We start from the raw sequence: 15,798 nt of genomic DNA, 5'->3' as shown, positions 1-15,798 counted from the left end.
TGTTGCCTGAGGCAGTGAAACAATAGATAATACAATGTAGGAGCAATTCTTCACAAGACAGAGAATAGTACAAATGATGTCAGGGATATTTTCATGTCTAATGAATATAATTTTATGTTGTAAATGCACAAAGGATTTCTAAAATAATAGTATCCCCATAAAGTTCAATGTAGAATCTTTTTTTTTCCAATTGCATTGCTTCTTGTGAAAACAAGAAACTGAGGTTTTATGACTCACATGAGAAATTCTAGCAATGATACCTTGGCTCTTACAGACCTATCTATCTGTCAGCTATATATCCATCTGTTTTCTTTATGCTGCACTCTTCACTTTGCAGACAAATGCCTTATTCTGTGATTGCCGTTCCAGAATATCAAGCAATAGAATTATTTTTTCTACCAGGTTGTCAGTGCAGCCTGTTCAAATGATTTCATAATCTCCATCATATAGTAACTGTGTTACTAAATAATATAGACAAGCACGGTGACTGGAAACCTGCTGTGCTCATACGAAATGCTCTTCAGCTTGAATAGTCCATTTTCTGTGAGTTTTGACTTTAGCAATCAGAAACAATCAGCCCCCTGGTGCACAAGAAGAAGAAGAAAAACCCTCAGGCGAGTAATATTTTTGCAGAGGTAGCAAAATTGGTGTGGTATCAAAAGGGTTACAAATAACAAGTTTCAGAGGGGTGCTCCAGAGACAGAGAAAATGATTCTGTAAAGCTGTCAGCAAAACTTCAAAAAGGCAAATACTCTAGATGCATCAGCACACCAAGCATAGTAAAGAGAAGTAGAACAAGAAAATCAAAGTGTAATTTATATACTTTATTGTCGAGTGAACAATACATAATCTCCTGTGAAGGATGAATATTGGATTTTGTATTGCTCATTCTGCAATAGTGTACATGTTACATTGTCTATATTTTCTTTCTGTTTCCTTTAGACTGATATTCTGGTGCACTGAAAATATTTTTTAAAAATAGAAATAAAGTTATAAATTCTGTTGGAGAAGAGAGAATTTGATAATTAAAGCAGACCTTAAAATGACTGATCTGGATAGTTAACAAAACCTGGGCAGCGTTACTGTTAGCATAGAGGACAATACAGATCCTGTCAAATTGTCTTTCTGGTGCAGATGAAATTTGTTGGAGATCATAGAGAGAACTGTTGGATCAGATGCTGTACTTTGCCAGAATTTTACTATTTAGTCTCAGTTGTCTTCCTGAGGAGACTTTTGGGGGAAAGTTTAATAAAACTGTTTTGGCCATATTTGGACAAGTATTGGAAAAAATGTTTTGACACTCTTTAATTCATATAAGCATTTACTGAGATGCTTTGTTCAGATCCTGCTGGAATGGGAAACAAATTTGAAATTTGGAAGGATTTGGGCAGGTTACGGTCACAGGCATGTAAGTATTTATAATTGTAAGAATGCGCTTCTGTCCAGAATTGAAACAAAACAGGAGATTTTTACTGGGCTTGTGTGTTTTGGCACCTTAGCAGAAATTTTGAAATTCACTGACAAAAGTTCCCCTTTAGCTGTTGATCTACACACTTGGTGACAGGCTATGACTGCTAAATCAAGTTGGCTTGAGTGGCTGCAAACAGGATAGTATTTAAAGCAGTTCTGCAGTTATCATTAGCTAAGAAGAAAAAATATATGTTCCCAGAAATTTATGCACTATTTCTTCTCTCACTTTTCATCATCTGGGTTTAGATTCCTTACCTTACTTAAGCTGGGACCATAAATGCCCTGCCTATGGTGGGGGGAAAAATAGAAGAATGAAAGTAAGAAATGGTCCTTGCCAGCCCTTTGGCTGCTCTCCTCAGAATTAGTTAATATTCTGCTTGGCAGCACTTCTGTGGTAGAAACCTGTTTGTGAAGCTGAATGTTACTGATGACTCAAAACTGAGAAATGAAGAAGCCACAGTAAAATTTCATTTATATACAGGTCTTTATTTCATTAATGAGAAATCGCATTGCACAAGAGCAATAGCAGAGCATAATGATGGCAAAGAACATCCAACCAAAATGTAGGAAACACTGATCAGTTCCTGGGCAACTTGCTTGTCATATACTCCTTGCTTAGAGATAGCCTTACAAGAGTCTTCTTCCTTCCCTGAGCTGGCAGGAAGGGCAATGTGTGTGAAGGCAATGGTGATGTCTGCAGAGAAGCTTCATGGAGACAGGATGAGGACATAGCAACGTAGAGAGGCCAGCTTATAATCATGAAGGAGCATAAGTGAGCTTTAGCTTGTCTCATTGAGGACAGACAGGAACGTGCTCACCTCTTCTACATTACTGGAGATATATACTGCAAACTGCACCTCTGTAGCTGTTTTAGTAGAGGAAGCCTCCAAGCTCACCATACTGTAAGGATTTTAGAAGCTATAAGCTACCTGAGAACAGAACACCTGTAAATATTATGGTTTTGCTAAGTAGTTATTTACAGTCGTCTTGAGAAATTACCTTGGAAATAGTCAGAGGATGTGCTCTTAACAAATGTAGTACAGGGAAGAAGATAGTTGTTTTGGAAGAAAAAGCTCCTGATAACTAGAAGCTTCAGGGTTATTGTCAGATGCATTGAGATATAAAAAATAAATATCATTAGAGAAAAGGGATGCAAACATATTGCTTTCCTAACATTTTTCATTGTACTTTAGAATTTCCATGAATTTGAAAGTCAGAAGCATCCTGTAGATTTTTAATGTGATTTAGGCTGAGACAGTAGTTTCTGTGGATATGCATAATATTATTCATGGGGCGTTCCTTTCCGTTCTGAGTACCTGCTTCATCATTTTATTAAGGCTGCTGTTTTGACAGTGGCTTGTCACTATTGCTATACATTTGACACACTATGCCAAAATCTAGATTTAAGATGGAAATGTGCACACTGCACTGAATAATTGAAACACCAGCAATGAACCATTTCTTTTTCCACACCATATTTAAACACTTTTCATATACTGAATGGTTGTTTTGTTGTTTCAATGTCATTCATATTTTTTTGAGCAAAGCATCAAAACTGGACACATTTGTAGAGTATACTTTTATTCAAATACAGGCATTTGGTCTTATTTAGCAAAATGTAATAGCTTGTGTAGCAATTGTCAAGCTACATGTTCTAGGCATGAAGTCTATGAATGTTGAATTTCTGCCCTTAATTTAATGGGAGTTTAAGATGCTCATTGGTAAATGGAATTAGGCTCTGAAATCTTCAACAAAGATTCTTCTACATGACACTTCTGTGCATCTTCTCTGCCTCATCATCAGAAAATTTTTCTATTAATTGACTTCAAGATTGCTAAGCAAAAAAATACTTTCAGAAAACCAATTGAGCAATATTCTTCTGATTTTTTTTTTATTTATTTATATTGGTATCATATGTTAGGCTATGATGTACTATAGTAAATAGTCACGTAAGTAACAAATAAGAATGCATTATTATTTTAGGGCTATTTTCTTCTTTCTGACTGCTCTATATGACTGCTCAGTGCAGTCTTGGGACGTAGCACACTCCCTAGTACGTGTGAGCTGAGGAGGTGTTGTCCCGCGAGGAGCGAGGTCTGCACAGGAAGGGAAGTGGCACAGTTCTGCTTCCCTTGCAGAGCTCCCGCTAAAAATGAGTGCCCAGTCTAGCTCTTACCATTGACCGCTTTGTCTGAATGTTGGAGACTGACATTAAACCACTGGCACTGAAAAAACTACACATCGATACAGGGAGCCAATCTAAAATAATACGTAAACCACAACTAATATTACTAATACGTTTTTTCTTATTTTAACTTCAGTATTGCATATTTTTAGTTACAGTTTGTCATCGTTGTTTCTTTGCTGATAACTCCATGAATCTAACTTTCATTTAGGCTCAAAATAAATACGAATTAGTGGTACCTAAAGGGTAACAACAGGACAAAATATTCCCAGAGGCAAAGGGAAACCTTCCCTCTCCAAAAAATAAAGAAGTTTCAGTAAGTCATCTATGTAGACCATTGCCAAATAATTTTAAAATTAGTGCAGCAGGTTATGTATAACATTAACTATGCATACATGTCACTGTATCACTGGGCTGTGAAAGATAGTACCTCTTTCTAAAAACTGCTTTATCTTCTTTTTGGTCTCTTATGGTATCTACAACAGTACTGCAGCAGCTACTGTTGCTGTTTATTTGGATGTAGTAGAACTTCTTGTTGCTGTATTAGCCGTTGTAGTTTTCCTTGACACACAGTAGTTGTAATCTATATTTTCTTCTATAATATAGAAAGATTGTGGAGGGTTTTGTTTTGTTTTTCAAAGCTGTTTTGGCTCTGCATCTTTGTTGGCAGAATTAATTAAAATTGTGAAAGGATCATGGGAAAGTAGTCTTGTGAAAAGCACTTATCTGGACAGTACTTGAATTGTAAATGAATAAAAGAGTCCTCATTGTTTCTGTGATTATAACAGCCCATTATACTGTGAGGTACTAAAGGTTTCTTAGAACAATATATAATATGGCCAATAATAAACAGTGCAGCTGTGAGAGAAATGAATCAGGATTGTGTCATAAGGGATACTCATTACATTTGCCACTAGGAAAAAATACAGACACGCTTTCACTAACTTCTTTAAAGGAACAAGTATGTACCAGCCATAAACTGAAACTCTCAAGGATGACTAGACTTTACATATTGCGTTTTATATCTTCACAGTAAATTGTAACTCTGTTGGGATGATTTAGACTCTGGAGTGAAATCAGCTTTCTACTATTCTTGCTGTCTAACACCTGCTCATTAAACAAAACTAATTTTTTTTCATTTCTTTAATTCTATTTATGAGAGAAAAAAAAAGATTTTCTTTATACTGAACATTTTATCACTTCAGTCTGCTTCAGAAATCAACTGTATCTTTACTCCAGGAATGATATAGAATTCATTTGATTGAGTTGCCTTAAAGGTTAATGGATCCAACAGACTTTATGAACTCTTTGACGGGAATGCTACATAGAAAGTATAATAGTTTGTTGTAACACCTTGGGACTTTGTGCTTATTTCTTGGCTCTGTATGTTAACTCCAAAATCCCTATTAAGCAGAACATCTTTTAAGTTTCCGTAGTACTCAGTTAAAGAATAAGGAGGAGACACTTAACCATCATTATTTTGATTTCAATTTGATCCTAAATAACACAAGAATAACAAAAATCCTGAACTCAGTATGAATATTGCTGGTTTTCGTCATAACCCCTGGTGACCTCCAGGCGGGTGGAGTGACTGTTCAGGTTGCTTTAGAAAACTGCATAGGTGATTACCCCTGCTTCAAAGGTTGATTTGACCTTGAGACCACCCTGTCTGTTCCTGGGGCATTAGTTCTCTTACAGGACGTGAGAATCCAGGCTGGGAGGCTGTAGCCAGGTTTCCTAGTGGTACAAGCATGCACTCTTCCAGGATATGACACTAATGTGTGTTTTTTACCCCTTCACCATGAGATCACAGTTAAAAGAAGTAGATGCAGTCTTGGGGAAGTATTTCTAAAACTCTTTCATTTCTTTAAGCACTCTACTGCACTTTTAGGAAATCTGAGAAAAGTAAGAGATTCTTGTGTTCAAATCCCTGCTTCATTTCCCTTATTGTTTTAAGCAGGCTTGGGGAGTTGGATGCATCTTCTTTCATGGTTCCAGAGTGTCTTTCAAAGACATGATTTTCCATCTCAGTTCATTCGTTCTTTCTTTCTTTCTCCCCCCCCCCTCTTTTTTTTTCTCTCTCTCTACAGAAATCACAAATGCATCTTCTGATTCTTTTCCAAGGGCTTTTTCTAGCTTTGGTTTGCCTTTCAGTCAAAAAGGCACCCTTTACAAGTCTTCTCCTTATGTGTGTGTGTGTGTGTATTTTGGTTTTCAACTGCTTAATTAACCTCTAGTTCTGGTGTTCTCTGAGCAGTTTTTTGCAGCTCCAAGTCTTCTTTCTGCAGACAAATTTGTTTGCTCAAATGATCTTGTATCTCAGTAGGTTTTGCCTTATGGCTGGTGGAAAAGATTGAAAACCATTTTGCTAATTATCTTTAATGATAAAGCATTTCATGAGATCAACCAGAATTCAAGACAGACTCTTACGGTTCCTTTTGGTACAACTGATTGTAAGAGACTGCTGATGCTGTGCAGGCCACACAGGGCTGGGACTATGACATCGGTGGATGGTTCAATTACCCTGCTCTGAAGGAGTCTGCTGTGTTTTTTTTTTAATCTGCCAAATAATCTTTGCTTTTCTTCCTTAGTATTTAGATGAAGCCACTTTAAAGCCACTTCCAAGGAGTCTGGATTTCTCATTAGCATGTTGATTGTACTTTAATCTAAAGCCTTCAGAAGCAGGTCCGTTCCCCCCCCCCCCCCCCTTTTTTTTTTTTTTGCTAAATTGCTGAACTACCTCATATAATACTCAGTATAGGTTTGATCCAGTCAGTTAGTCCTGGTTTTGATTAAATCTTCTCCACTTCTCTCCCATTATTAATTTCATTCATTCCATCTTGGGTGTATAACACAAGATTGTATTATGGTGTTGAGATTTTGGTTTTGAATACAAACAGAGATTGCGTTCTTTGCTAAACATGAAGCAGTCATCTTCAAAAATAATGTTAAAAATCCTTTCATCAAAGTCCTGGCGTTGAACTCTTCAGCAGGCAGAGGAGGGAACTGTACCCTTTCCTCTTACTAATCACTGAAGATTTTGTGATGTCTAAGCCCTGAGGTATTATATAATATGACAGAGGCAAGGGGAGGAAGAACACCACTGCTTCCTAGGTTTTTTTTTTTTTTTTTCGGTCTGCCAATGTAGGCGTGTGCTAGGTGTGTTTTGAAAATGCCTGCTGCACTGAGTCCTCCTTGGGGTACGTAGATACTGGAGCATCGGTGTTGCAGCAGTGGGCTGTTCGGTCATGCGGTGGTGTGGAGGAGCCAGGGTAGACCCGTGGGTGCACCTGGGGGGCACCTCAGAGCCACAGGGGCAAAGAGCTGGTGTCATAAGCAACCATCATATCCAGTGCTGATCAAGGCTTTAAAGTTCACAGTTTTTAATATACCTGTAAAATTCTGACTAAGTCCTTCTCCGTCCAGCTGTAACTCATGGCTTTTGTTGATCGAGAGTTCCAAAAGTTTATGTTGGCATCTGTCTCCCTCCTGGACTGTAGCCGTGTTGTTCGTTTCAGAACAATGGACAACTTTGCATATAATCAAATAGGAAATCAGAAAGAAGTAACTATGTCAGAATTCCAGGAAAATGTATACAGTGAGAGAAAAAAAAGAAATAATAACTACGAAAACGTCATTGGAAAAGACTCAGGTGAATGTTGAGAATGATGAAAGAATAAAGAGAACAAGGCAAAATCGTGGAAAAAATATAGAAAATATTTTGTTTGCATTAATCTTGTCAGTTGGGTATATTACTTTATTTAAGTAAAAAAATGCTATTCTTGCTAAATATGAGCACTGGTGAATGAACTGAGTATTGTAAATGACATCTTCTCTACTTTACAATCTTATATTGAAATTGCAAATCTTGTTTTGGAGCTCTGTTGCATTCGAACATGAAGAGCAACTGTAGAGAAAAAAGCACCAAATTATATGACTGATCTTCAGAATGATTTTTCCTCAAAATATTTCTGTATGGATCCATATTTCCATTAATTTGGATTTTTGGCCAAATATACTAATTTACAGACACTTTCAGAACTTGCACAGTCCTCAAATTGAGGCTAATTTTACATCCCAAAGTTGCACATGTAGTAGAAAGGATTAGGTTACAACCTGTGATTGTAGGATATAACTGTGAATATAAAATGAGACTAAGTGAAAGAGAACTGCAGGGCCTCTCAAAAAGGTGATCAAAGAGAGGTTATAGAAGTCGCAAAACTTAAAAAGTGTTATGTAAAAAATGAATAGAGTATGCTTATGTAAGGCCCAAAGCCAGAAAATGAAATGAATAGAGCAAGCTTAAAACAAAAAATAATTATCCACAATTAATAGTAAGTAATAAAGGTCTGTAACTCATTGTTTCCAAGATGATGTGGAAGCCAAAATTTTATCTGGGTTCAGATAGCAATTAGACAAATTCACGGAAGAAAAATCTATAAAGGTCTCTCATATAAAGGTCTCTAATATGCAAAGATATAGCTTCCTGTTCAGGAAGTCTTCAAACCACAGTTTGCTGGAAAACAGAAGGGTATATTGTGAAAATATGCCTTTCCGTCTTTCTGTATTTGCCATTTTATTGACTGCTGCCTAGTCAGATATCATTTTGCGTTGATTACTGCTTATAGAACCATTTAGCCATTCTCATGCTGTTATTTGTCTTTTCTCATTGACTCTTCTTGCTGCTGATCAGCAAAAGTAGGTGGATTTAGTTGTGCAAGTAGGATACATAGCTCTTGGAGTACAACGAGTCTGACTATCTTGATTAAAACCTTTTCATTTTTTCTTTTTTTCCTATTCATTCTGCATATGATTGAGAGATCAGTAAGTAGTCCTGTGATCACCTACTGTGATTTGCCTACTGGAAAAAGTAAAAACAGCCCCTCCACACACACAAATACCTGACAAAAAATGTTCCTAGGTGGATTTACAGAATTGTCTGTTCCATGACTTTTCTAACCAACTTCAAGAAGGTGTAAGACTAAGGTTACAAACATTTGAACTGATCATTGGCATATAAAATCAAGTTATCCTAATTTGTAAAATTTGTAAACACGTTTCACTCTCTAATATAAATTTGTCCTCAAAAAGAATTGTTTTACCTCTTGACTAACCTACTTTTGTCACACATATAAAAGCTTGCCTCCCAATAAAGAGACTGCTTTCAACTACACAGCTTGCTCGTTTGTACACAGGTACTCTGATGCAATTTGCTCCAGGCTTATGCCTAAAAGTTTCAGTCTCTATTTATGTGCCCATAGCCTTAATTATCACTTAAATTACCTTGCCATCCTACGGGGGATTTACTGCCCAAAGCAGTATTAATTTTTTGTTTATTGCTGTAAGAGCAGACGTGAGGCTACAGAACGTGAGTGATCGCAAATTCCTGATCACACATCTCCCAAAGAGGTTGAGCAGCAATTACGTTCTGTATTTTATGCTGTGAACCAGCACTACCTTTTTTCCTTACTTCGTTTATCTAATCCAGGTTTTCCCAATCAGGGATAGTTTTATTAGCAACAGGACTCATTCAGGCCTTGTGATGTTTTGCTTAGGATTGTCTTCTCTTCCCACTGTATCATCTACCTGTTTATATACTATAAACTTAATTCTCCGCTATATTTGCATTTTGTCTTAAATGGCGCTTCCTTGATCCACAGCATTACTGCAGATTGTATAATGCTGTCTCTTCTGTCGAAAAACAGATACGCAGGAGACTGTCCTTTGAATGTTTCTGCTGGATTGAGAGCAAGTTACTGTAGACTTTTCCCCTATGCCACCTCTTCTTGTAACGAATCTGCCCTCTTCACTCATCGGAGCATCTTAATGTGACTCATGTACTTTTCTTCGCATTCCCAAGCAATTATCTGAGCAGAGTTAGCATGGTGGTTGGGTTGAACGTGAGGACTTTTCTGGCACTGCCTGCCCTGTTTGCACAGCTATCTTTATATATAATGTATGCTTTGAGGTGACTGAAAATGCACGGAGGATGGAAGTGTTTGATGCAGAACTTCTAGTGGTTTGGACAGTATCAGGAATATAGAATTAAGATTTCTGTTAACTGTCTAAAGCATTTGTGATTTAAAAAAAAATAGCATGCTTGACCTTCTTTCTGTAAAGAACAGTTCAGAACTTCCAGGTTTTCTATATTTGTACAGAGGAAAGTACAGTGGATGTGAAAGCTTTGTTTTGGGGGTGGAAGCCCTCCCTTCTTTAAATGATCCTAGCTATTTACCTGAGAATTTCCTTTCTCAGAAATCACTGGGAACTCAATGATTTCTGTCTTGATAATCATTAAATGTCATGCTCTACCTACTTTGTTGTATAAGATCCTTTGATTTTTAGATTTATATATAAGATGCATAGATTTTTACCCTCTGAACTGTTACCTGCCCACTTGCCTTTTCTCCTGTTAGAGGATTCGTGCAACTTCAGATAACTAAATCTGAGCCACAAATCCTTTAGAAAATGCAGAGGAATCCATATGAAATGAACTTTTGCTGTAAATTGTTGGTTCGAGATCGAATCTATAACTTAAGGTACTAAAACCACATGGCTATTTTGTATGACAAAGGGAAATTCCCAGCTTTCACTTAGAAATCAATCTGTGCAGTTGCTCAGATCAAATATTTAAAGGAAGTGTGATCAAACTGTTCAGCTAATGTATCACATACACTGAACTTTAAAAATGGCATTTCTATAATGCAGTATTAATAATAGTTTAATTATGAATGTCTGTGTATATATAGTTATCTTCACTGAAAGGTTATGAGAAAGATCTACTTCTCTTGGTAAGAAGTTGTTTGAAAATCCTTTGCAAATCTTCTGAAGGTGTCAAGAATCAAAAAAAGGATTAGAAAAAAAAAATCTTTGAAAAAGGGACCTGGAACATCAAATTTATTGTTCCCAAATCTTCTGTAAAATGGGAGATATACAGAGATGCAACATAAAATTTGGTGCGGATTAGTTCAGTTTCAGATAACTGGAATGCCTGTGCCTGGGACAGGGAGAGGAGGCAATGGGCAGAAAGGTTGTAATATGCTCTGGAAAGATCTTTTAACTTCAGACTGAAGCACTTCCACAATGTCTTGTTTAACTAGGGCTTGTTTAAAGAAATATATGATAGTGAAAGTTTAAATGTGATTTTTCTTTAGTCGGTACTTCATCCAGTACTAACAGTTACAGGTCAGGCAATCGAATGTGTCTTTTTCTGCTTGCAGCATAAAAGAAAACTTGATAATGGGTATTTGCAATCAACTCCTTCAGTTTCTCTAATTTGTTCAAAGAAAACCAAGTGTTGCAAGAAGAAACAGTAACTAATTTACTTGTGTGACACTTTGCTAATTGTCACTGTCTCTACCATCTCACAAAAATAATAGCTGGTATGACAGTAAAGAGATTGTTTGTTGGTGACTTCCAGCAATATCAGTTACTTGTCAGTAATTCCGTAATACTGCAAGTGGTGCGTGGCATTAATATGCATACAAGAAAATGAATGGATAGCTGATTTTGCCTCTTGTTTTTCCATCTAGTAAAAGTTATGTCCTGGTTACCAGAAATGAAGAACTAAATTGTTTTATATTTCATTCAAATTTAATTCATTTTATATGAATATATTTGGGGTGGTGGATGCTTTAACTCCATGGCTTTTCTTCTATCAAGGAACATAAATATATAATAAGGTCATTAAGATGATAGAATTCTGTTTGAATCCTCTTCATAGCTGCACATGCAAGTAAATAATAGTGAATAAAATTAAATGTTCATTCTGATTATATAAACTATATCTATAGGAGCTTTTAATAAAAAATAAGATGAGCATGAAATGAAGGGAATTAGTCTATGGAATCTTATCCCACTAACAAAATAACTGTTCCATTGATTCCTATGGAAGAATTTAAGCCTGGATTTTCAAAAACACTTTACGTCATGATCCCTGCTTGCATAATTCAGCATCATGGTATTCAAAATTACAGGGGCACCTAAAGTGAGAAACCTCAGATAGTCTTTTTGCACATGTAGCAATTACAGTGTAAGGATCTATGAAAAAAAAAATTGATATCTAAAGTTGCTGTATTGCATATGTTATAGTCTTTGTGAATGATACAGCAGTGCTTGAAATCTGAAAAGTGCCCAGGATGTGTTGGAATATTTGAAAGGTGCCTAAATTAAGTTTCCAGGCCTGGTATTATTTTTTAAGTGGAATTGGTTTATAACTTTCTGTCAGAATGTTTGTTCAGTGGAGAGGTTTTATGAGAAAACTTTTTTTTTCCAGTAGACTATTTCAATTTTATTAAAATTTTCTATTTGATTTTGTTCAGGTAAAATTTCTTTGAATTTAACTAGCTCAGAATATTTTATTTTAGCTGATAAATACCTTAGTTTTGAGGCCCATAGCACCTCAAGGCTTCATTTCCCCTGTGCACCAGACTTCCTAATGAACTTGCACCCTTTCCGTTGCAATGGTGATTTCACTTTTCAGTCAAGGAACTAATCCCTGCAGGAAGCCAATCGCAGCCAATGTGCCTGCCCCATGAGATTGCTCTGAGGCAAGAAAAATCAATAATAGAGATGCTTTTTATTTCTTAATTAGTAAAACAGCTTCTGAAAATAAAAATGAGTCTTTCTCATGTGGTAGCTCTCCCAAACAAGTTCAGAAGCAGATGCAAAGTCCACAGAGCATCTCAAGTCCTTGTTTTGTTTTGCACATTGTTAAGTGTTCTCTGTCCACTGATACTCTCCACCACACCTGCTTTGTTTGTTGGAGCAATTTGTGTATATTCCCTGCTGCACGTTCCTTGGCAAAACATGCCTCTGATAAAACTCAGCCTCAGTCACAGTATGAGTGCAGAGGTTGGTCATTTCTGCTCTCACAGGTGTCATGTCAGGAGGGAACTTGAAAGGAGGTGATGATATAGGATAATCTATATAATAAGTGAGTGAAGCAATCAGACGGAGAAAGGAAATGGGGTGACGGCCTCCAGGAGGAGCAGGGAATTAAGGCTGGGTAGCACAGAAGGCTCTATATTAGTGGAGGGATCATCTCCTTGAGTAGATGACATTCCCCTTTTAGACCACAAGGCATTACTGTAGCAATATACCAGCTGTAACAAGGTAAATTATTAATGATTGGGTATTCAGTATATTTGAAACTGCATTTTTAAACGATTTATAGTCTGGAAATGAGGAGATGATGACACTGACCACTTGAATCTCTTCAAAAATATTCTCTGAGCATCTCAGGTATTGATCCTTCACTTCATTTTTGTTCCAAGCAGAAGTAATAGAGCAGATCTAAAAATAAAAAAAAAAAATCAGTAGTAAAAATTAATTTCTTTCTTCTTTTGTATTCCTACATATGAATGAATTGGTTATGTCTAATTAAATCTCTTGCATCTGTTTTGAGTCAGTTTAATCAAAAGTAGTTTTGCCTCAGTTCCAAGATTGAATACTTGTGGATTGGAACTTAACAGCGTTACAAATATTTACTGATATGCTTAGTGTAATGGAGAACACTTCTGTAGGAGTTCATGACTGTTTGTGAGCATTTGCTGAAAATTTTAATGTTCTCTTGCAGCTTTTGCGAACAAGACAAGTTGCCAATTACTTTCCAGTCCTGCGTGATCACTAAGGAGTGCCAGGTATCTGAATGGACAGAATGGACCCCATGCTCCAAAACTTGTTTTGACATGACAACCCCTAAAGGGAATCGTACAAGGACACGGACCATTAAACAGCTTCCCATTGGCAGTGAAAGCGAATGCCCAGAATTAGAAGAAACGGAACAGTGTATTTCTCAAGGGGATGGAGTGGCACCCTGTATTACGTAAGTCTTCATTTCAGTTCTCCTGATGCTAAAATAACTAGTTTAAATTAGGTGTGCAGGGCTGGAATTATAATGTCACCCAAATCATTATTATTATAAGTCACTTGTAAAACCCATACCTGTTATTTCTATCTTATTAAATCATATTTAATAAGATATGTGATATTTACATCATATTCAGTGCTGTTCTTAAAAGGCTGAAGTCCGCAAATAGTGGCTATTATCGTGAAATCACTTCCTGCTCTTAATATGGGAAAAATAACAGATGCATATATCTTTGTTAATGTTAAATTTTTAAAGAACATGTTTGTGAGAAATGTGCACATAGGACCATAATAAATCAATTTGATTAATTTGTCAGTGATCTTTATCCTGCATAACATTTCTTCTAGAATCATTGTTTTATGAAATACGCTATTTGCAGGCAAAATGTTAAACATGGGAAAGAGCTGATAAACATCTGTTTAGCAGCCAGGCTTTTTTAGTGAGACTCCAATTGAGGTGGGACTAGAGCTCAGATGAAAAGTGGGAGAGGCTAAAAGCAGCAGTAAATAAATTAACACTGTTTAAAGTTTAGGAGAAATGACAGCAAGCACTCTATATTCAAGAGATTGCCCTAATCCTTATCAACTAATTGAGATTAATATTAGAGTCCCAACTGTGCTTTTTCTTTATCAGACTGAAAAGGAGGTCTGGGGAAATGTCATTTGATGTTAAGCCATTTTACATCTGTATGCCTAACTGCGGTACATAATTTTCATTTAAGAGTTGAAATGTCATCTTTCCCCATCTCCAGCCACATTGGGAAGCAGTTCACTTGATTTAGTCTTAATACTTGTTGAGTAGAGAATTCTGTGACATTTCTTGCAGTTCATAATCCTGATTGGGGTTTTAACTTGGAGTCACAGATCTTCTTTCCTGTGCATTCACTGATTAGAAAGCTCACAGCTTCTCATCATTCATCAGTACCCAGCAGGGAGACTACAGCACTGCGGAGAAGCTGTCTTCATCTTGACAGTGAGAAAGGAACTTACTGAAATGTTTCCGAAATAATAATAAAAGAATACAATTATCGCTTTGCCTTGATATTCAGGGGAAACTTCTGTGCCTCATAACAAGGATGAACTAGAGGTTTGGGGAGTTGGGTTGCTTTTTCTCATTCCCCCATCTTCTCTTCTAGCTCTTATGTTTTTGAGTGCGCGCATTTGTTTGATATTTTTGTTTTGTTTCATATTACCTGTCTAGCGCTAAACAAATACTGAGAGTCACAGTCTTGAAAGTAAGCTTATCTGAACCTAGACCTGTATTTCTCTGTATATGAAGATTTTCTTCCCTCCTATAAAATATTTATATATGCAGTATGTTTCAGGAATTGAACAGAAAAGATCTTCCTAAAAAGCAGTGATTTCAAAAGTAAAGTAACAGATGCAATGTTTCCACTTGCACAGAGTATCAAACTTAATGCATCTTTATGTACAAGAAATTGTGGGGCTCTATCCTGTTAGAAAAAGGATAAAAATGTTATGGTGTTTTGACTTGCGTAACTTAATACTGTGCAACATGGCTTCATGATTTTTAAAGATCTCATTCATCAAATTTGATGCAGGTATGGTTGGAGAACCACAGAGTGGACAGACTGCCGTGTTGATCCTTTACTTAGCCAACAGGACAAAAGACGAGGAAATCAGACAGCGCTGTGCGGAGGTGGCATTCAGACCCGGGAAACGTATTGTGTGCAAGCTAATGAAAATCTCCTCTCCTATTTAAATACCCTCAAGGAAAAAGAAGGTAAATTTGATTCACTTGCAACTGAATTAATATGAAATCAGAGCGCTTCAGCATTCCAGAGCTATTTGACATCCTTTGTCTTCTGTCACAAGTGCCTTGTTTTGTTGCAGGTTACTGTCATCTATGTTTAAAAAAAAAGTCTAATTGAAATGAAAATATTTAATTGCAGGAGCAGAGATTTCATTCTTGATTCTGTAAATATTGGTTCCTAGCTATGAATACCTTTTCTTACTGAAAAATGTTGTCTTACATGAAGGATGTCCCTCACTGAAAAAGATCATGGCAATGTGGGTCAGAAATCCCAAATTCCATTCCTTAATCTACTGCAGATATTCTGCATGTCCTTGAACTGGCCGATGTACTTCTGAGGTCTGACATGCAAGCAGAATATGCAAATGCTGGCATGTAAACTCAATATAGAACTATATAAAAAATATGACTTTTATAATTCTCAGAGTGTTGATTTTTTTCTTTACTAGATTTGGTCAAGTTTTATCTTAAATCATTTTGAGTCCTTTAAGTCAGCATG

The 15,798-nt window shown here is 36.5% G+C and overlaps 1 protein-coding gene across 4 annotated transcripts in view; it reads left to right on the top strand.

Annotated features, from left to right (window-relative positions):
• Positions 1-15,798, top strand: part of THSD7A (thrombospondin type 1 domain containing 7A) — a 201,835-nt gene that overhangs the window by 80,248 nt on the left and 105,789 nt on the right. For all 4 annotated transcript variants that reach the window (XM_062567769.1, XM_062567772.1, XM_062567771.1 and 1 more), the window contains exons 3-4: positions 13,233-13,481; positions 15,088-15,269. In XM_062567769.1, coding sequence (XP_062423753.1) covers positions 13,233-13,481; positions 15,088-15,269 — 431 coding nt within the window. The remainder of the gene's footprint in view (positions 1-13,232; positions 13,482-15,087; positions 15,270-15,798) is intronic.

Source organism: Rhea pennata, chromosome 2 (genome assembly GCF_028389875.1).
Source record: "Rhea pennata isolate bPtePen1 chromosome 2, bPtePen1.pri, whole genome shotgun sequence".
Lineage (NCBI taxonomy): Eukaryota > Metazoa > Chordata > Aves > Rheiformes > Rheidae > Rhea > Rhea pennata.
The sequence above is the reverse complement of the archived record's forward strand: the minus strand, read 5'-3'. Positions and strand labels throughout refer to the sequence as shown.